The 22,214-nt window shown below is 37.2% G+C and overlaps 2 protein-coding genes across 2 annotated transcripts in view; one reads left to right on the plus strand and one right to left on the minus strand.

Annotated features, from left to right (window-relative positions):
• LOC139774075 (EGFR adapter protein) overlaps positions 1-19,216 on the minus strand; it is a 105,935-nt gene extending 86,719 nt beyond the window's left edge. The window contains exons 1-2 of the mRNA XM_071709024.1: positions 17,807-19,216; positions 17,605-17,646 (exon numbers count right to left, since the gene is read on the minus strand). The gene's annotated coding sequence lies outside the window, so the exon portion shown is untranslated. The remainder of the gene's footprint in view (positions 1-17,604; positions 17,647-17,806) is intronic.
• Positions 554-16,348, plus strand: LOC139774074 (uncharacterized). Its single transcript, XM_071709021.1, has 17 exons — positions 554-937; positions 3,228-3,433; positions 3,531-3,772; positions 3,965-4,048; positions 4,121-4,246; positions 4,323-4,463; positions 4,653-4,776; positions 6,439-6,631; positions 6,876-7,119; positions 7,326-7,484; positions 7,628-7,954; positions 8,066-8,447; positions 8,588-8,816; positions 9,014-9,251; positions 9,647-9,872; positions 10,050-10,398; positions 10,573-16,348. Exons 2-17 carry the CDS (start codon positions 3,229-3,231, stop codon positions 16,148-16,150), a joined length of 8,847 nt encoding a protein of 2,948 aa, XP_071565122.1. The 5' UTR covers positions 554-937; position 3,228; the 3' UTR covers positions 16,151-16,348.
• Positions 19,217-22,214: the final 2,998 nt, after the last annotated feature.

Consider the following 22,214-nt stretch of genomic DNA (forward strand, 5'->3'; position numbering starts at 1 on the left):
GCAAACTCATAAAATTATTTTATACAATAACATTTCACTAATTGAAGGATTTAGTGTGAGCTGTCTAACTCACCTCTTGAAAATTTGAAAAACTTAAGTTTCAAATAACAATCAGACATATTATTACTTCATCAAACTTTGCATAAGATTTACATATTACAAGAAATTATTATAAAACATTAATTTTATTTTTAATAAAACTGAAAAAAATAAATTTTCAATAAAATAAGTGTTTTAATTTATAATTTTTCAATATTTATAACCGATAATACGATGTGTTTACCTCTTTATACATAGAAAAATATATCTGAATTACTTCACATAAATATAAAAAGTAGAAAAAAGTAGTTATCATTTATGCATTATGATTATCTTACTTAATTGATTTGAACAATTGCAAGCATTCGAAAACCTGTCATCGGTTACAGATAGTTAAGTGCATCTTCGATATTGATGGAGGGGATAATCGTCGAACGTGACGTACACGTGACTCGTAGAGCCGCATCAACGTAGGGGGTTGAACAGTACAACTCCTTTCACACGCGCGGAGTACGCGGCCGCGTGAAGTGTGCTTCCACGCGATACTCAAGAATGCTGCCTCTGGATCACGGTTATCCGCCGTGCATTTCAGTGATTTCTCACAAGTGCAATTTCCGAAAGAAAATAATGAACGTATGATGACGCAAACTCGAATCCTACGCGTGAAAATAATTATGTGACAGCGAAAAAAACATGTGGAGAACATAATGCTAAAAACGGCGAAGCGAAAGTTAACTCACTCTCGAGGATTGTTTGCGAAAGAAGCAAGAACTACGAATTGTTTCGTTTTGAAAATGAGTGTATCACTGCCGAAAAAGTCGCTCGATCTGTGATCAATGGGTATTCGCATAAACATGAACTGTTCAACAATTTTGTGATTACCTGTGTGTGTTCTCAGGTAAATTTATACGTCTTTTTAAATAGTTTTTGATTGAGTTATACTTTTCAATTGCACAATAACTATTTATATAGCATAATACTATGAATTTTCTTTTGCAAAATTGTTTTTGCAACAATAACAAACTTTTAATAGCGTCGCAATGCAACTTTGATAACGCGAGTTTTGCAGTTACTAATGGTATATTGAGTTTTAAAGTAAGATGAAATACAATGACATTTTTTATTTCTTTGTCGCAAAAAAATAAGTCGTCAGTGAAGAACACTCCTTAATTTTAATTATAAGACAAAAAATTTGTAAACTCTACATTTAAAAGAAACCATGTATTAAATATTTAATGCAATATGTTATATTAACAATTTCTTTCTTTGCTATTTTCTCTTAATGTACTACCTTATAATACAAATTTAAAAATCGGGGGAAGTAATTTCTCTTTTAATACAATTTCGCGGAAGATACTCTCGAAAAGTTATAAGGTAAATAACTTTTCTATTAATTTACAATGAGATATCGGTTTTGTATATATGATGCAATATGATGAAAATGTCGATGTAATCGACAAGACATATCGACATCCCTTACGTGCACCGAAACACCGCAGCGGCAAGCACAATGCACATCGAGTATGCATTTATTTATTATATATTTATAAACTACCTGGCGAAGGTTCACGTAGATTTTCAATCTCGTCCACGAGATATCGGCTCTCGCAAGTAACCAGCAATGCCGACACAAGTTGCGAAAAAGGAAAAGCCTATCGATCGCTCCGTCGCGTCGTGGACACTGACCGGTAAAAATATATAGCAAGACGGGTTAAAGCCCACTTCATCGTTATACAAACAAAACTCATTATAGATCTACGTAGGAAGTCGATACTAAATATTCCATTGAATGTCTTACGTTCGCTACACCGTAGAATATTTATGCAATGTCAAGGCATGGCTGGCATGAGACATTGACAGAGGTTGTCCGTTGCAGGTAGAAACAGAGTGCACATTGTATGAAAGAAAACGAATCCTCTGGAAATATGGAAAAAATTCTAATAAAATTATATATACATATTTAATGACTACAGTTAATAATAAATTCAAATTTAAATTTAAATTTAAATTTAATAAAATTAAAAGCTTAAAAAAAAGCAAACAGAACGATCGATCAGCGACGATCGAATAAATTGACCCGCTTATCTATATGTTGCAATGGGTACTTAATCAGTCATCACGCATTGGCAATACACTGGACACGCCTTAGAGCCTTTTCATTAATCCACTAATTTTCCATTCTATTTTTTAAATCTCAAAACAAAAATATAATTAACTCATTAAAAAAATATCTGTAGAAAACTAAGAAAATGTTTTTGAAAAAAATTGTTTAAAAAATACGTTTTTAAAATTTACTATCTTGAATACAACCTGCATATAAAAAACATTATATTACGGTTATATATTTTTTGTTCACTTGAGGCTGGAGAAAAGAGTAGATCCGATAGGCGGTAAAATATGTTAGCATAAAGTTTCTGTGCCTACAGAAACGCAGATGTACTGGACACGACAATATATTAGTTCTGTTATACACGAGTGTGTTCGATGACCCACATTTCTACATTCACTTTAACAATCGTATATTATATCGGCATATGCAAAAAAACATCTGATAAAATAATTTTATCCATGATAATATAATGAAATTATATAGAATGTTTCAAAAGTGACAGAAAAGATAAATATAGTGTTACAGGGTGTAAGAAAAAATATGTCACTATAAAGTTAATGTAAATTAATATAAAAATTTTATTATAATTAATGTATTATAATTTGTTTATATATTATATACATAACGTTTTACGTTACATATATAATTGTTACGTATAAAATAACTTTTCATTAACTTTGCATTAATATATTTTATTTAGAATTTATTTTATTAAGAAACCATTTAGAATAGATTCCATTTATTATACGATTATGACAAAATTATACTTTATAATGTGGATCAAAAACATGATATGGAACACTTAATATACTGTTTTGAGACGCGACAATGAATACTCACGACCTCATTTTATGATCATAAAATCGATATCTACCATCATATCAAAACTCGTCATCTTTTCGCTATTAATGTCGATTACACGTGGATTATAGCGATATAGTATTGCCGATTTGCTCTTACTTGCTTTATATTTAACGTGGACCTTGTAAATTATAGGTTCGATGCCCTCTACTTCTAAATGTCTTATGTACTGAACATAGCATGAGAAAGGACTATGCTCAACAATTTCTTCTTTCAGAATGCCCCTCGTAGGAGCATGGTTCAAAGCATGGGTTTATTTGGGGCTTGTTTGCGGTTGGGGCAAAGGTGCACGACCACGTTTCGACACATCCACGGATATGGGATTGGTATTAGTTCCAGCCGATGCCGAAGTCGATTCCGTGATTTTTCGATTACGCGCCACCGATCAGGATGCGGACTTTCCTCTCGTGTTTGAAGTAACCGGTAATTTAAAAGAAAAAGATAAAAGATAAATACAAGTATCGACGTTATTAAAACGTCGATCAAGAATTAAAATGCGATTTCTGTATTTCGTTCGCAGCAACAATTACACCCGTCGTAAGAATCGACAATTTGCCGTGCACGTTATACAATAAAGTCTGTCAGGCTAATGTAATTTTAACGAAACGCCTTATGCCGGGACGCCTTCACGATTTCGCCGTCAGGGTTCGGGATACTAAGGGAGATTCAAATTCGATGCAGGCTACCATCTCCGCAACAAACGCCACGACCTCGCGTGATAAAATATTCCCTCACATTCCTTCCTTGATAATGGTACCTGAGGTATGTAATTATTAATGGCTCTTCTAACAACGTTAATTAGAGCATGTCGTAATTATTCCGACTTTAGGTGTAATGTTCCACAAACTCTTTTGCACGTAGACACTAATTACCCGTGTAATTAACCGGTATAGGCACAAAATATGTTATTAGTCAACGCGTAACATTAAAAATTAATGCAAAATGTATTAATAGGATGCTAAACCAGGTAGGGAATTAGATTACATTCTCGTACGAGCGAACTCCTGGAGCGGCAAGCCAGTTTACATCGAATTATGGGTACGTGTTTAATAGCTACTTCATATTTGCGTAATTAACAAAGTGTAACGTAAAAATGTGACGTCGTTTTAGCAACCGAAAGAACTTTTCACTATTCGGCAGCGACAAACGCCCACGCAAACGCGCGGAGTCATTACCTTGATCGGCGAATTGGACTTCGAGACGCAATCGATGTACACCCTCACCATTTACGCGACGGTACGCATAATTGTCCAATAAACATAAAGTATACACGAGAACGCGCACATCACCGATACAATATGTTTCCAAGTAGGATCCGTACACGGAACCTGGAAAAGATACCAGGAATATTGCAGGACTAAATATAGTCGTCATCGTGCAAGACGTACAGGACGAGCCGCCAATTTTTACCCTAGCGCCGCCTTTAACCAGGCTAAACAATTCTGCGCAAGTCGTAAGTTAAATGCACCACTATTCAATTTGCTTTATTCGCTCTAATTTAGTTGTCCGCATAAAAAAAAGATATAAATTTTAAATGTTCTATGTTTTATACCCTACATGAACGTCGATAAAAAATATGCTCCTTCTCGAATCATTATTACTCAATTATGGCAATTTTTTTAACCCTTTGTGTCACGTTTAGGGGGACGTAATATTACGAGTTCACGCGGAAGATGGAGATAAGGGGGTGCCGCGTGAAATCACGTACGGCCTGGTGTCCGAAGGCAACCCTTTCATACCTTTTTTCAACATTTCAGAAACAACCGGTAAGAAATTGTTGAATTTTCTATATTTCGTATCCATAGAACGACGAAAAGTTAAGAGAATTATAGGTGAAAGTAATTTTGTCGCCGATTGTGCTACATTTCACTCTGAATTCTTGGTTGCGTGCAATCCAATTATGTTACGCGAGTTGAGGGCGCGCTCAAGGGTTAAAGGACTTCTCCTATCGCGCAGATGCAAACTAGAATTGTGGTGTAATTAATTTACTCGACGAGTTGAGTCATCGCAAATTCTCCGATCTATCGCACGTCACGCGTCGTTTCCACCTGACAATCTCGATGACGGGAAAAAGTAACGGGGTTGATTCATATTCCCCTCTGGTATACAAGGCTGACCTCATTCCGCGAAAAGCGCCGGACAATGATTAAGCAGGGAAATTTGTTCGCTACCGTTCCGCCGATGTCGATCTTCCATTTCTTGATAGCGAAGCAATTTGTTCCACCTTCCACGTAAAGTTCGCGGAAGAAATCACGCGTATTCTTGCATTCACTGACTCACACGCGCATTTTTCATTTTTTCTTATGGACGTTTCAGACAAAAATCCTATTACAAACAATGAAATTTTCATACTCATAAAAATTTCAACTACAAATTGCATGAAGACGTACTCTAAATTGATAAATGTCGAAAGCGAAAGTATTATCCTTAAGGATCTACGGGTTAACAAAATAATTTTGTTAAATAGACAGAATTTGATTAACGAGAGAAAGCAATTTCATAAAAATAATAGATATTATTCTTTTTCTTAAGTTTTTTTTTTTTTCAAGAACTACCTACGCACGAATGAAAAATTATGCTAGCAGAACTCTTGTTATCTATCATCATTCTCGGAATATCAGATTTTTTTTGTGAAAACCTAAATAAGTCAGGCAAGAACGAGAAAAATTGGCGAGGAGTAAACAGAAGGAGCTAAAAGTGGTCGGAATAAGTCTGGACAGTCTACGGCCAAGTATCGATCGTTCTCAGGGGTCACTCTCTGCTTTTCAACTTGCGATGCTTATCATTCCGTGGCAAGGAGCATGCGATACGTACTACGACTCCTTGCGTGTGCGGGTTCCACCTACATCCAGCGATGTACACATTCATCCTTCGCTGAGAATGATTTCTTAAGTCGATTCCGCGGGTACATTATGTAAAATTATTGCCGGTCAGCGTGCGTGTACGGTACGAGCCGAGACGGAGAAGTAACAAGGATATAGGAATTCGCCGTCCATTATCTCCGCGATGTTTTATTCATATTAAAAATAGTCTATATAGCATCGCTACAGTGGTTCTCCAAGAAATAACGAATCATCTCACACATAAGTCGCGCGCATGTGAAAATGAGAGATTGTACACGTTATACGATGCGAGACATGCGAAATGTGATAGATTAATGTTGTGAAAGATACCAATTTTGGGAAAATATTTTAAGTAGAAATGTGTACAACTTTGGCGAATGCATTTAATAATCGTAACAGTTCTTATATAGATAGCATAATTTGCGATATCAAATTATGCAATCATTTCTTTTTAAATATTTTTTATAATTAATTATATATATGTATATTATCTTCAGTATATGTATATCAATAATTATGTAAAAAGTTGAATAAAAAATTGGTCTATGATTAACACAAACGCTATAAATCACTTACGATGTTTAGGTGAGATTGTTCTCGCTAAACCTTTAGAAGAACTCACGCAAATTACTCACGTTGGCGCACCGGTCGTGCTCACCGTCGTCGCTGAAGAAATACGGAGATCTACGGACGAGCCGCCAGCCCAGGCGACGATCGTCGACGTCGGTTTCCTTCTTGGAGAACCAGGCAATAGCCCGCCATATTTTGAGAATGATAAGTTGGTACTCGATGATTTTAGTAACGAGCACGTAAGAGTCAGGGCAATGTTTTTTCGTGATTATTTAACTTCTGATAAATATTCTGTGACTTTTAATATCATTGCCTATATTTGCCTTCATATATTACGCTTTTTTTAAATTTTCTAATACCCGCATTATATTGTTCGTAATAAATAGTGCGATTTCCTAACAATACGTTGTCTCGTTACTCGTTTATTTATACTTAATATATATTATTTATAGCTATGTTGCATCGATACCAGAGAATTTGGAACCAGGTTCCGTGATAATGTTCCCCGAGCAATATTCGACTAGAGTCCACGATGAAGATATTGGTAAGGCTGGTGTTTTCGCATTGAAGCTACAGAATAACAATGGTACTTTCGAAATAAATCCAACTGTTGCTGAAAGAACGGCGGATTTTATTCTCATGGTACGAGACAATACACTCATCGATTACGAGATGTACAAAAGTTTATCTTTTAAGGTATGCATTCCTAATACAAAGATAATAGATAAAATAATTCGATAATAATTTTTGTTCTTTAAGTTATATTGTGTTATTTTTTATTATACAAAAGCAACTCTAAAATAATTAATTTTAATAATACACACGTTTTGATAAACGAATATTGTCCAACGTTTAAGTAAATATTTAATTAATATGCATATATATATTTATGTGTGATATAGATTATTGCTCAAGAAGTTGGTCCAGCAACAAATTTGTCGGCAACAGCAGCAGTCTTAATATTTATACAAGATGTTAACGATAATCCGCCAATTTTCGACGAAGAATCTTACGAAGTTACATTGTCCGAAAATATCACCGCTGGAACACGAGTGATTCAAGTAATATTTAATTAATGCTTGTTTTAAATAAATATAATAAGAGTAAATCAAGTATATTCTCTATCAACTTTACTACTTTTTGATATATTTAAGAATTTGAAGTTATGTTGACTCGAGAAAAAAAATCATGATTTTATTGACAGGTGCATGCAACCGACAAAGATACCGGACTTTTTGGCAGTATTCGATATACAGGAATAACAGGAGAAGGAAGCGACGCTTTCGCCATAGACCCCGATACAGGATTAATCACGGTCGCGATGGGATCGTCTTTGGATCGTGAAATGGCAGCGCAGTTACAATTAACTATAATTGCGCGCGATGAAAACGGCAAAGGTAACACGGGTGTAGTACCTTTCATAGTGAATTTGCTGGACGTAAATGACAATGCGCCGATTTTTGAGAAAGATGTCTACGAATTTAAATTAAATTCTGATTTGACAAATTTTTCAACAGCTGCCTTTATAAAGGTAAATCTTGATATCCTTGATATTTTTCTAATTAATTAATTTTCATTCGTAAGATTTTCAATAAATATATTTGATACTTTTATAAAAATACGTTTTAATTCGTACGCGCAGGCCACTGACGCCGACGCCGAACCGCCGAACAACGAGATTCGTTACGAACTGATTCACGGAAATTATGAAAATAAATTTTATTTGAATGAGATTACCGGAGAACTGATATTGCTGTCGCCCATCACGAAGTTCAGGCGGAAGAAACAAAGCATCTACGACAATGATTCAAAGAAATTACACAAAGGAACACAAAGTCTTCAACCGGAACACATGACACGAGAGACTGTAAGAAGAACAACAGTATCTCCGGATATGACAAATTCAACGGAAAGCGTTACAAGTGAAACTAAATTGGAACGCCAACGCGAGATAAAAAGGCATCGAAGAAAACGAGCGGAAGCCGATGTCTTATACACTTTAACTGCCAGGGCGTATGATCTCGGTAAATATTTATATAATAAATGTAGTTTTTGGCGAACGAAATAAATCACGAACGAGAACTGGAAATTTCGTAAAAATTTTATAATTAAGCAAAAAGATATTCTTTACTATTCTCTTTTCTTCATTAACGCGATGTTCTAGGTATACCTCATCTTTCGAGTGAGGCAGAGATCCTCGTCATCAGGGGAACTGCCATGGAAGCTCGCATAATGATGTTCGTGGTACCGGGAGAAAGTCCGAATTTAACGAAAACCGCGGAGACATTAGCCACTATCACCGGTGGACGAATTACCGTACTGGATACACGTCCTTACGTGTCAGATAATAAAACTAGCACGACAAGCGGTGCTGTCCCAGCGGAAGGAAAAAGGTTGATAGAGACTTACGAAACGTTTCGGTTTTATATTTCAAGAAAAAGATGCAAATTTGAACATTAAAAGAACATTTACGATTATTTGCGAATATTTCTTTCAAATCAGCTATAAGAGTTAGAAAAACATTTGAATTAGCATTTTAATTGTTAATCGGTCATAAATCTTTCATATTTCTGTTTTCTTCTGCTGATAGAACGATTGTGATAGCTCGCGTCGAACAAACCGAAATCGGCACCCCCCTGGTGGACGTGGAAAAAATTCGTAACATATTAGCTGCGAATGGGGTGGGCATCATCGGCGGCGCAAGCAATGGGTCTATGACATACTACGATACTACCACGAAACTTCCAATCGATGGAGTAATTCGCGATGGGGGAGATAACGCGGGGACCTATGTAAACAAAACGATCAGCAGTGTTCACGAGGAAGTAGTGAGTAGACGTTAATTGTCCACATTCGTTAACTTTATCGAGTGACACGTCAGTTTGTATTCAAAATTAAATTACTTACCGTAGATTAAAACTGTGTTACTTATTAACTTATTTTTTTTAGATAATTTTCAACATATTAAAAAATATTTTCTTTTCTTTTTTTTCTACATGTGCAATAAATTCATTATTATAGGCCAAAAAAGTTTGAAAAATAATTTGGTAGTGAACGAAACATATGGACATTCTCTTTTATGTTATTATTTTATTCATTCTGAGGCTAGATTATCTCGCATCTTAAATTTTGCTAAATAACGTTCTCATAAAGCATATTTTTCTCTTATCCCAGTTGGCAATTTTCTATTTTAGAAAAATGAGAAATCAGAGTTCTTTTTCAGACTGTGTACAAAGCGGAGAATAAACTGCTGTTTTGGTTACTGATTATTCTGGGCCTGCTAATGCTGCTGGCCATCGCGGCACTCATAATTTGTTGCATCTGCCCAGGCTGCCCATTTTACATGGCACCCAGAAAGCGTAGAGTTTACTCGTCGGAAACACTTATCGCTCGATCCGATGGTCGACCGAAACGTCATCTTCATCGGAAACCAATGGCTGCAATCGATAGTAATTACCCTTTGTCAACTATTTCGCATTCGAACGTTTAAACATTTCCTTGAAATAACTTTTGCAAATGTTACAATTATTTAGTTTTATGTATTTTATAAGAAATTTTTAGAAAATTATCTTTCTATATATAAAAAATTTATGCTTTATTAACAAGAGCGATGTATCAAATAATAGTTACATCAAACGGAAAGAAACAAGCTTGGAGTGCGGATCCAACTCGAAGAAACTGGCAATTTAATCGTCGAAACACGCAGAACGGTGGATTAGCGTCACTACCTGGTGACGTTGTGTACATTTCGGAGCGTCCTCCAATCGACCAAGCAAATGTGGAGTCACTGAGGCTACGTGACGGTCCGGCTTATGATCCTTCGAGGAGAAGGAGACTCGAAGAGCAAGAGAGAATATATGTAGAGGATGTCGATGAGAAGAAGATTAGAGATTACGATGGCACGGATGTAGATTCCTTGCAACGACATGAAATCGAACGTGGTTCGGACATTCAGCGTCAAGCTTACAGACAAAGGTAAAATAGAACGCGTCATAATGAAATAGAATCGTTCTTTATAGCGACTTCGTGATAATTGTTAATGATTTGAAGTACATTTAATAAATAATAAATTTTGAAATAAAAATTTTGTAAATTTTTTCCAATTAGAAGAAAAAGACTAATAATATATCCCGTATTATCCCGTTACAGATACGTCGATCCTGAATTAAACAATGAGACAGCGATAAGAGAGCAACATTTTTACCGCGCGGGTAACGCAGAGGTGCTGCAATTAGTAACGCGCGGACAAGTGGAGGATAGAAGTCAACATCGTCATTCATATCCAGCGACTTTTATAGTGGACGGCAAGGATGTACTTCTACAGCGGTTCATGCAGGACCAGAAAGCGCGACACGTCGAGCTGTCGATGCAGGAACCCGAGGTGTTGCGCACCATCGACTCTCATCAGCGCTCGAGAAATTTATATCAGCACAAGCAGGAGATTCTCCTCCTGCCAGAGGAACTAGACGTTAGACGTCGACGCGCGGAAGAATTGGAATCCGACGCGCAAAAGTTGGCAATGGACGACGAATACGCGGCGCAAAACATGGATGCGGAGTCACAGATGCGGGACGTTCGTCGTCAAGAGATTTTGACAAATGTGCCCGGGACATCCAAGGGCAGACCGTCGATCGTCAAAGACCAGGCGCAATCGACGACGGTACAGTCGTACGCGTTTCACGATCTGGAGTTGGCGAGACAGAACGCCCTGTTAACGAGGCTACTGTTGGAGAGGGAATCTAGGCACGCTGGTGGCGTAATGATGGACACCGCGAGTTACTTAGAGACCCAAAGTCTTCCCGGGCAAGTGGCAATCGCGACTCAGACTGACAGAGTCGCTGCGACACAAACGGAACGACATGTCCGAAGCAGAAGTGACAATGACGAGTCCGACGAGGATATTCGAAATCGAAAGAGGATAAAGAAACGCCACGGGGAGAGCGAATTGAGAACACGGACTTTATGGATGAAAACACCCATCGAGGAAGAGGAGGGCCCGTGTTTTGACAAACGACTGAACATCTTGAGGAAGAAAGTGCAGGAAGTGAAGGAGGGACGAAAGATATCCTTGGAGCCTGAAGTGCTGCGGGAAATCTCAGATTCTCTCGACGAGAATGGAAGCACTTACCGCGAGAAGGAAAGAAAGTCAGCGAAAACTTGTCAACAATACACCGAAGAGAGCAGCATCGGATACAAAGTACTCGGCGAAGAGAAAAACGGTTCCTCTTCGTCGACAGAAGTAGGTAAGCAACATGAGAAATCTTTTGATAAGAAAAAAGTGGAGAGTTTGTCGTCTCCGGAAATAAGTGTCGATAACGGAGAATATATTCGTAAAACGACGGAAAAGAAAAGTTTAAGGAAAGAGAGTAGAATAAAGAAGCAAAAGAAAGTAGAATCCGTGATAAAACCTAGCTTTCGAGTTTTAGAGAGAGAGATCACGATGCTGACGAAGAAACTGAGTAAACTCGCTGATAAAAAAATACCGCAGACCACTGGATCTGAAAGTACGAGTCTGGAAAAATCGGGAACATCGAAGGACTCCAAAAAAGATTCGGATCAGAGTACATTAAAGAAAGAAGAAGACTCAAAGAAACACAAACGATTTGAGACTTCTCCAAGTATATCGAAAGGGACAAAGAGAGAAAAATTTAAGTACCAGCAACCACAGATGATGAGTCCCGGCAGTTCCGAGTACGAGGACGCGTTTGAAAAACCGGACAAGTCGAAATTGACTTCTCAAGAAGCTGCGAAGCACAAACAAATAAGTAGTCACGCAAAAGTGAAAAGGCAAACGCCGATTGAACGTAAAGAACGCAAGAAACAAATCGTGCAGCAGGACCGAGAGTTCGAGAAGCGCAGAAGTGCCGCGAGTAAAGAAAACGGCAGGTCGAAGACTGAGAAAACTGCCAAATTAATGTCGCGCACACGAAAGTTGGCGGCGATTGGTCGTAAAGAGCATGTTCGTATCTCGGAAGAACCGAGTACGAGTACAAGTTCCGATCGTATGAACGGCAAAAAGGACTCGTTTGCCGGTCGGGACTTCGACAAGAAAAGTACGGAATCTTCAGAGATTCCGTCGAATTATCAGCGAAAATCGAAACAGAGGCTAGATCACGTAAGCGAGAAATTCTCCGATGATTTTGTCACAGAGCCGCAGAGAAGAGACATCGATCAGCAAAGCGAGCTTTATTCAACAATAAGCAGAAAGATGGATAAAGAATATATTACGAACGGTAAAGGAGATATCGAGATAATACAACAATTTTCTGACGATTTCATAATGGAACCACAGACGAAAGAACTGGAACATCAAATGCAAGCTGCTGTTGAAAGTGAGATCTCCGACAGCAACAGGCAAAGTGCATATCACGATTTTGATCAAAAAGATATGAGTCTGAAGGAATCCGCTGTTGTAACTGAAAGTGAACGAGGTATATCTCATGACTTAGGTAAAGAACATTTGATGCTAAAAGAAGCTGTTGAAGATCTCACCATTCTTCACAATTTGGAAGATATGCAATTGAAAAATGACATTGCAAGCAAAGAATCTGAATCGTTTGAAGTCTCTAATAAAGAGTTGGATGACAACAGCAAGAGAGCAATTTCTCCGGATTCTCTTACCCTAAAAGCCTTAGAAGAACATCAACCGGAGAAACTGCCATCTTACAGTAACAGAAGCGCTGTCGAAAAAAGAATGGCTTATATGTCCGGAAAGCACAAAGAAGCAACAGAAGAATTTTTCTACGAAACTGAAAAAGAAATGTTAGAAAAAGAAATGTCAGAAATTATACCGGAAAAAGAACTACATGAATTACAGAGATTAAGAGATGCCGAAAAGATTGCGAGCGAAGAAGCGAAATTTGAAGCATTGGAAAAACACATAGAAAGTTTGAAAGAATTAATTAAAACGGAGCACGCTGAAGAAGAAAAAGAACATAAGGAAAATGGATTACATAGTGACATGATTTCATTACCATCAGAAATAGAAAAAGATTCAAAAGACATTAAAGATGTTACATTATATTCAAGCGAAAAAGACAAAGCTGTGGAATTATATAAAACCGAAAGCGATCAGAGAGAAGAATTAAGTCCTAAATCAAAGAAATATATTGAAGAGAAAATTTCTTCGACAAAAGATGCAATAGATATCGAAGAAAAGATGGTAGAAGAATTAATAAAGACAGAAAATGAAGAAGACTTGTTACGTGAAATTAAAAGTGACGTACAGAAACCAAAAGAATATGTAACTCAGGAATTTGACGCAGAGAAAAAGGAAGAATCGACAATTAAAGCGTTTGAAGAACCACTCGATATCAGTCAATCTCTTACAGATGACACCAGAAATTTAAATGGCACTCAGAGAGCGTTTTCAATCGATGACGATACATTATTGTACATTGATGAAACTAGTGATGAAGCGTCAAAATCAGATCACGATTTGATTCAGTCTGAGCTCACCGAACCACCAGATATTATAAAGAAAACTACTAATAAAGATGAATTGAAACATTTAAGTGATGATCTCGCGAAGACAGAAATTGAAAGCTATGAAACTAAGGAAGAATCGCACATATCTCCTAAAAAAATGATTGATGAAAAACAAGAGAAAAGTGATGAAGACAAGTCTCTCACGCCTTTAATGGATACTACTTCTAAAGAAGAGATTATTAAAGAACAATTACAAGTTGAGCATGTAAAGGAGAAAGAAAAACCACTTCTCGAGGAACATAAAGAAAAAACGGAAGAAGTATCTGCATTAAAGGAAAAATCTGATGAAGAAATACTTGATAAGGAATCTTCTATCGATCAGCCACAAGATTCGGATCTGCAAAAATCAACTGTCAGTGAGCCTGACAAAGTGGACAGTTCTGTGACAGCCTCTGAGAGCGCAGCAGTCGTAGAGCCACAAGACAAAGGAGAGCAGCAAGCAGACGTAAGCGATACAATTTTTAGCAGCTTTATTGATGATACACTCGATGTTTCGGATGAGAGCGACTCATCCAGTGATGTTTCCAGGAAAACAACGCTGACCACGAGACCCTATGATACTCCACGCCATCGACAAAAGTGGCAGCAGCAAGAAAGCATTGAAATAGCGGGAATGTCTGGCGTAAGAACTTTCAAAGACAGTGGAGACGCGAGAACAGAAACCGAACCAGAAGAGGATACAGATAGCAATTTATCGCTCGACGAAATTGAAAAGACAGAAGATTCGGTTACAACTGAAGCAACGAGTGAAGTAAAAGACGACATGGAAATTGCTGCTATACCTGAAAAGATTTCTTCTGACGTTGAAAAAGTCCCATCCGTATCTGATTTAAAGGAAATAAATGGTAAAGATATAACAGACAGAGATTTCGAGTCAAAAGTCGAAGTCGAAGAACTAGAAACTGATATAAAATCAGAAATAAAAAATTTATTGACGACAATTCAAGATATAGTTCCATTAACTCTAAGTATTAAAGAACTAAACGGCACGTCAAAGGAAGATGTAGAATCTAAAAGCGAGATTGTAACACCTCGTAAAAAGATCGAAGAAATTTCCGAATCTGTGAAACAAGATGATAAAAGTGAAACTGAATTGCCTTTAAGTAAATCTGAACAAGTGGGGCCGAAAGATAGAACAAAAACGGAAGACATTGAAATAGACAAAAGAATTGAAGAAAGTGATATAGATGAAATAAAAAGTAAAAAGATTGATATAACATTAACTCCGGAGAAGTATATTTCAAAAACTGTACCTTCCGAACGTTTCGTGAAGAAAAAAAAGAAACTTGAACGACCGAAGGCGCCTTCTTCCGACGAACGAAAACGTGTTCTTGATAAGTCGGAAGAAAAAGTTACACCAAGTTATTCTCAGCGTCGATCTCGCAAGTTCACCGACGGTGACTCAGAGAAGCAAACAAGAGACGCCGAATCGCAGAAACGCAGATTCGGCATCTCCAAGGCATCTCCATTACGATCGCCAAGGAGGGAAGAGGAGCAGCAGCGAAAACAACCAATGTCCAAATCAAAATTTAAGACAGAAAAGAAATCTACAATTGTCCCGAAAACTGGCGAGATCGATATGAGTAAGACGCAATCGAAGTACATGGCTTGGTACAATAAGAAACGCGACGAAGCGGAGAAAAAGAGATTGGAGAGGAAAGCGGACGATGAGGAGCAGCTACCGCGCTGGGTAAGTAGGGGCTTGAGGCAAACGACAAAGCAAAGAGAGAAGCTAACTGCGGAGCACAAGACTCCGGAGATAACGCCGCGTACCAGACGCAAGGTCAAGCCTCTGGTGAACGTCGAATCTGAGCAGTTGAAGGCTATAGTGCGTCAAGGACGGCAATTAAGAAAGGCCGAGGGTAATCTTAAGGAAGACCCGCCGGTTCAGATATTCGCCAGAACACCGCCAGCTTCTACTTCGGACACGCAGCATCGTCTGCTGCAGCACTCGGAATACAAATACGAGAGAATACCGCCGCCATTTTATCTTCATCCACCCCCGGCGCCACATCCGTCGCCGCAGTTATCGCCGGAAAGATCCTTCGAGATGCAACCGTGTAGGACGCAGTACGAGCAATCCGAGGACGACTTGCATTCGGAAAGTGCAGCGCCGTTCCAAAGCGGCGGTCGTCTACGCCATCAACAGCTTCTCGAGAAGAAAAGCGTCTTCGACATCGCGTACAGCGAAGCTGCGCCATCGCAACTTCGATCTGACAGCACAACTCCGCCGTCATAAATAGACGATCGATATTCTCCGTATTATATATATTATATATGTTTCTATCACACAAAAAGTATATATAATACAGTGAAAATAATTACTTGTTTTGCAAATATTATTATATAAAATTATTTTAATATGTTTTTAATTGTGTAATTATCCTTATATAAAAGATAACAATTTTATATATACCTACATATGAAATTAAAATAGAAAAATTAAATGTCTTGTACATATATTTTATAGCGTTTTCTCATTAACTATAGTATTAATTATTGCGCAGTATTAATTTTTTAAACTACTCTCATTTCCTTTACTGCCGATGAAATATTATACGAATTTATCTTTAAGGAAATGTAGTAAATTGATCATCAAAATTTTATATTAAATTTTATTATTCCATATATAATGTTTATATATATATTAATAATAATATATTGTAAATATATATACGTATATAAAAATATATCCTATACGTCATTAATTTCATTTTCCTTTTATTAATCCTATTTTCTATTTCTTAGCTATATATAAGGTACGAATTATAGAAAGAACAATCCTACTTTGATAGTTTAATAGTTTAATAGCTCTAATATATTCGCGAATATATATAGAGTACACGTAATATTTCTAAAAAATTCTTTTAAAATTAATAATCCTAAAAATAATGCAATATTTTGAGTATACGTTACGTTGAAAATATTATTATATACATATATTATATAATAAACGATTAATGTGCTTATCACATAGCTTTCAACAAAAAAAATCGACGAATGTGATCCAGGATTAAATATTCTGTAAAATCTGTTTTAGTCTATATATTTTATCCAGTGCCCATACAAAAATTATTATTTTCATATAATTTGTATTGCATTGTATTATATTACGTCCAAAAATAACTGTTTCTATATATTGAAAAATAATTATTGATATTCTTATTTATCTCTTAAATCAAGTGTCAACTAAGAATTAAATGCAATTTCCGAGAATCCTTTCACAAACTTTTTCAAAGTTTAATAAAGCTCTCCGTAATAAAAAGTGTATTATAAATTATTTCATGATTGCTCTCTGTCGCGGACATTCAAAGATTAAATATTTAAACTAATCAATTCTAGCCTATTTATTTCAAGAGGCAATAAAACTGTAAGATATAAATTCTCTGTAATATTTTCATATTCGACTTGAATCTATTTTTCTTGAATGTTACACAATATTTGTAAAGATATAAATAATAAATTCAGATATCAGACAATTTATAAAATTAGATAATAAAAAATACTTTACTTCTGTAACTGTTGTTATTAAAAATTTAAGTCTCTGTAATTATGAAGAAACAACAAATTTGATTCTTCGATTATTTTCCAATATATTCCATATTTTACATATGCATCGTCTATACATCTAATTGAACATTTTCTCACAAAGTCCATTACGTCAAGATTAAAATAAAATGATTTAACACTCACCAGTACGATGCGCAGCAGCGGAGGTACAGTATGAACGTTGATCTGTAAAATACAAATAACATATATCAAAATTATATGAAAATAATTACTATCTCTATGTATTTAAAATATAATTATTAATTTATTAATTTTTGAAGTAAAATATTTAACGAAAAAAATTACATAATTTTCGAATTTACGTAATAAATGAAAAGTGAATTACCTCATGGTTGCTCCGCCGTCGCCCGATGCCACCTAGGCCTCGTCCTCCTCTCAGGTTTCTTCGTTTTATACACACGCGCACAAAACACACTCGCAAAAACACAGTTAATTACGCGCGGTACTTCGCATAGCACTTTCGACGACAATCGCACGCGATTTTGCGACAGAATAACTCGAGGAAGTACGATCGCGCGCAACGAGCTATGATTCGGTCGACGTGATACGACGATTAGCGATTCACCGCGAGGGACTAATTACAAACAAGCGGAAAATTTAAACAAATAACCGATATATCTATTAACTGGTATGCCCGGGAAAGTTTCATCTGTCATCAATGCCGATATACTCCGGAGTAGTTCCGTCGCTGCGACAATAATGAGCTTCGCGTTCGACGCGTTTTATCCCGAAAGATCCCCGTCTGTCCATTCTGTCTCGTTCTATTGGCGGCAGATGGCAGCACCTCATAATTAACGCTACCACCGATTTTCGCATTCCACTTCGCACTTTCGCAGTCATTTCAAATCGTCATTAAAAAGATTAATTAAACATGAAACCGAAATATGTCTACTTCGATAAATAGAAAGCGCCTCGATAACGATTCGTTAATCGCGGGAATTAATTCGCGCATGCTGATAATCGCACAATAGCGTTTGGCGTCTCCTTTGGCCGCAATTGCATTTCGAGGAGCAACGCGAGATCGCACGGAGCTGCTTGACGCAGGCGACACCGCCGCCACATTCGCTCCCGCTTCCCGCCTCCCGCCTTCCCCTTTCGCGAACGACGCGAACAATCGGCTGTTTATACACCGTACCAGAGAGAAGCCTGAGAGAGGCCATCGAAAATGGATGTACTGGCGGTGGTGTACAGGGGCTTTCGACAGTCCCACGAAAAAGGCCGGGATAGCCTCTCTCAGGCTTCTCTCTGATCGTACTTTGCCGTAGGCAACAAATAACATCTCGCCGCCACGAAATATTCAACTAGCGAAATAATGTGTGCTGCACGCTAAAAATAATCTGTATCTTACGTCTCACATTAATCATTTTAATATCATCGCCTTGAAATCATTTGACCTCTCAATCCCTCCCTGAAAATGACAGGCAAATTCGACGGAGAAATAAAAGCGCGATACGAAATCAAGTATCAATCCCGCGAGAAACAGTTACTGCCCGTAAATATCGTAATAAAATATTTATGGATCCTCCTTGTCGTTCCGATTCACGCCTTCAAATCGCGCGAGATATACCTACTCGCGTCGACGAACATCGACGTTTCGATGATCGTTATAATTACAGCGTAGTTAACAGCGCGTTCATAATTACTAATTAATCGTATAGAGTGATCACGCTCGATACCTCATACTCGCTGCGATCGTGCTTTGGAGTAGTTTGGAGGGCTAATGCGAAATAACACGGAGCGGCTCGCGCGGCTACGTACTTCGTCGAGCGTCGCTATGCGAATGAAAACAAGTTAAGCAAGGTCAGGTCGGTCGGTGAGTCGGCGGCGCGCGGCGCGGGGCGCGGGGGGCGGCGGCCTCGCGGAACGCAACGGTCGCAACTCGCACCGACACGCAAAACAAACATGTCCCTGAACTCAATTTTCATTTCTAGTCCGAATATTTTGCGGAATATGAATAATAGCAGAATTTTTCTGGTTTTTCCTCTTGACGCTGTCTACGTACTTACAATTCTTAAATATACTCACTTTATACTTTTCGGAGAACTTGTGATGATTTAATAATTTTAATTTATTTATTACCGAATCTCTGAAGATAGCTCAAAGTACAGCCGAAACGTACGCCAACCATCACTGCCGCTTTCAAACATATAACGTTTTATAAAACGTAGACACGTTGAATATTCTATCCAGCGGCGCGTCGTCGGTTGCATTTAGGGCTCGCGAACGATCGCCTGTAAAGATAATAAACGAGTTACTTAAATTTTGAATACTTCGAGAATGGAGGAAAAAGGAATTTACAAGATTAGAATTTTTAAGTAAATGATTAACTAGCAATCGCAAGCTGCCTCTGTAAGCTCGCGCGCCGTCGCGATAGCGATGCTGCGCGAAAGATCCTCGATCGAAGGGGATCGATACTCGACAAATTGGGGCGACGTACACAATACACATAACATATTCTGATGAACTAATAACTGTGATTGACTCTCATAGCCCACTTTTGCTTTTTACTCGTTAAGATTTTTAAATTGGAAAAAAGAGGATCGGGGAGGAAAAAAAGGATAACACGGACGCAAGAAACAGAAAGTGAATGGAGATGACTCTCTCTCTCTCTCTCTCTCTCTCTCTCTCTCTCTCTCTCTCTCTCTCTCTCTCTCTCTCAAATAGAACCCACCGAATGTCTCGGGTACCTCTAAAAAAGGGTGAGAAAGGGAGAAAGAATCACCGAATAAATCGGGAAACCCTTCAAAGGAAGGTGAAAAAGAGAAAGAGAGGCCATCGAATATATCGACCAACCTTATACAGACAGTAATGATGGGAGAGTAGGAAAGCAGAAAGTGGAAAGAATAAACAGAGAACATGAGTGAGAAAAATTAGGTGAGTCATCAGCGAATTCTCTAAAGGAAGGTGAAAGAGAGAAAGAGAATCTATCGATTACTCGAAGAGGGTATGGTATTGAAGAGTAGGAGAGCAGTAAGTAGAAGAACAAGCAGTAGAGAATTTGAGTGAAAAAAAATTAGGTGAGTTATCTGAGATCAGAGTGAAGATTGAATCTATAAAGCTAAATAAGAAAATAGAAGTAAAAAGGAGAAAAAGCGATGCGATGTAACAAATAAAAAATCATGCAACTTACTGCTTGGTGATGTTACGACAAGAAGAATGGCTTTACAGCTAGATCTCTCTTTTGATTTCTACAGATAAATAAGGTCGCCTTAAGAGATCGTGATTTTACGAATCGGGCGATGCAAATCTGCCGAAACAGTAGAAATTATCCCATCAATTTAATTAACTGACTAATTTATGTACGACATAGACTGCAGTGACTAATAAAGACGTGGCTAATACTTAGCAAGAACTTAATGAAAATCGTAGACCGACTGAACCAGACTGAGACGAAAAACGGAAAAAAGCTGCGAGTGAATGTGTCAAATTTCTAGGTTTGGCAAATAAAAAAATTGTTAAATTAGTTAACAAAATACCGTCCATAGTTCGAAATTTTTGGTTCGATCGTTACACATTGGCAAAGAACCCCGCACATTTCTTATAGAAAAGTACCCCGGTCAAATTGCTCCGCTCTGAGACATGTTTTGTAGTTTTTATGGTTCTGAACAAATTTCTCCATTGTCTCCATCGTCAACTGCTTATAATTAGCAAGTTACATTATTTTCGTATTAGAATTTTCGACTTTAATTAATCTCCAGAATATGCATTATTCTATTTTTTAAGTATTAGTTTTTAAAGTATACGAGAGGAATTTTATATTTAATTTTTTTTACATTTAAAATATACTGAAATTTTTCTGGAAACAAAATGTGCATAAATTCTTCTCTAAAAGTCCTAACAAAATTATAAGTTCTTTAAAAAAACACCAAGGCTGGTACACGCCCGTAGAATTTAATTTGACTTTTAAATTTAATTTAAAAACTGCCTTGCGCATATGTATAATCCGCTAAGAGTTACATTGTTTAATCGGAATTTATTCATGCGTGCTTGTGTACGCGGCCGACATTACAATAATCATATGCATAGAAGTCTGGCGAAGCCAGCTTCTACCACTTCTGCTTCGCTGCTACAAAAATATCCTCCACGTCGACTTTACCAGCTTCCTATCTTTTGCCAACCACAATTTATCTGCACTCGATGTACCGTCTGTGTGTGCAATATGTATCCGACCGATCATTACCAGCCGAATGACCATTCAGTCGGCGTAAGAACATCCTTCATTATCCATCATTATTAATAATATAACGCCGATATCGTATTAAATACCATTATCGTCATCAAATACCAGCATCTAGAATAAAAATACGAATTCAAATAAGATTACCATTCTTGTGTCTATGCCAAAATTCAATATATTTATAAAATAATAATAATAATAATAATAATATAATAATAATAATAATAATAATAATAATATAATAATAAGAGTTACATGTTTTTTAAGATCCAAGACTTGAAGATTATCTTACCTAACATTACATTTGTTTTAAATATCTATTAATAATATCGTATACATATACTACATTACGCTATACAGAACGATTAGAAGGAAAAATCCGAACATCTAGAGAAAAACGACCCCGCAGCATTCTAGAGTTCCTTGAAAGTCAATTTAGCACTACGCGTGTAATATTCGGCAGTTATTAATTACTGTCCGCGCCAGAAACGCATGATCGAAGCGGGAGAAAAAAACCGGTGCTATCTCTTCGTGATGTGATAGGTAAGCTTTTGGC

The sequence above is a fragment of the Temnothorax nylanderi genome, unplaced genomic scaffold (genome assembly GCF_030848795.1).
Source record: "Temnothorax nylanderi isolate EJ_2023f unplaced genomic scaffold, tnyl_v1.0 TNYL_tig0073_pilon, whole genome shotgun sequence".
Classification (NCBI taxonomy): Eukaryota; Metazoa; Arthropoda; class Insecta; order Hymenoptera; family Formicidae; genus Temnothorax; species Temnothorax nylanderi.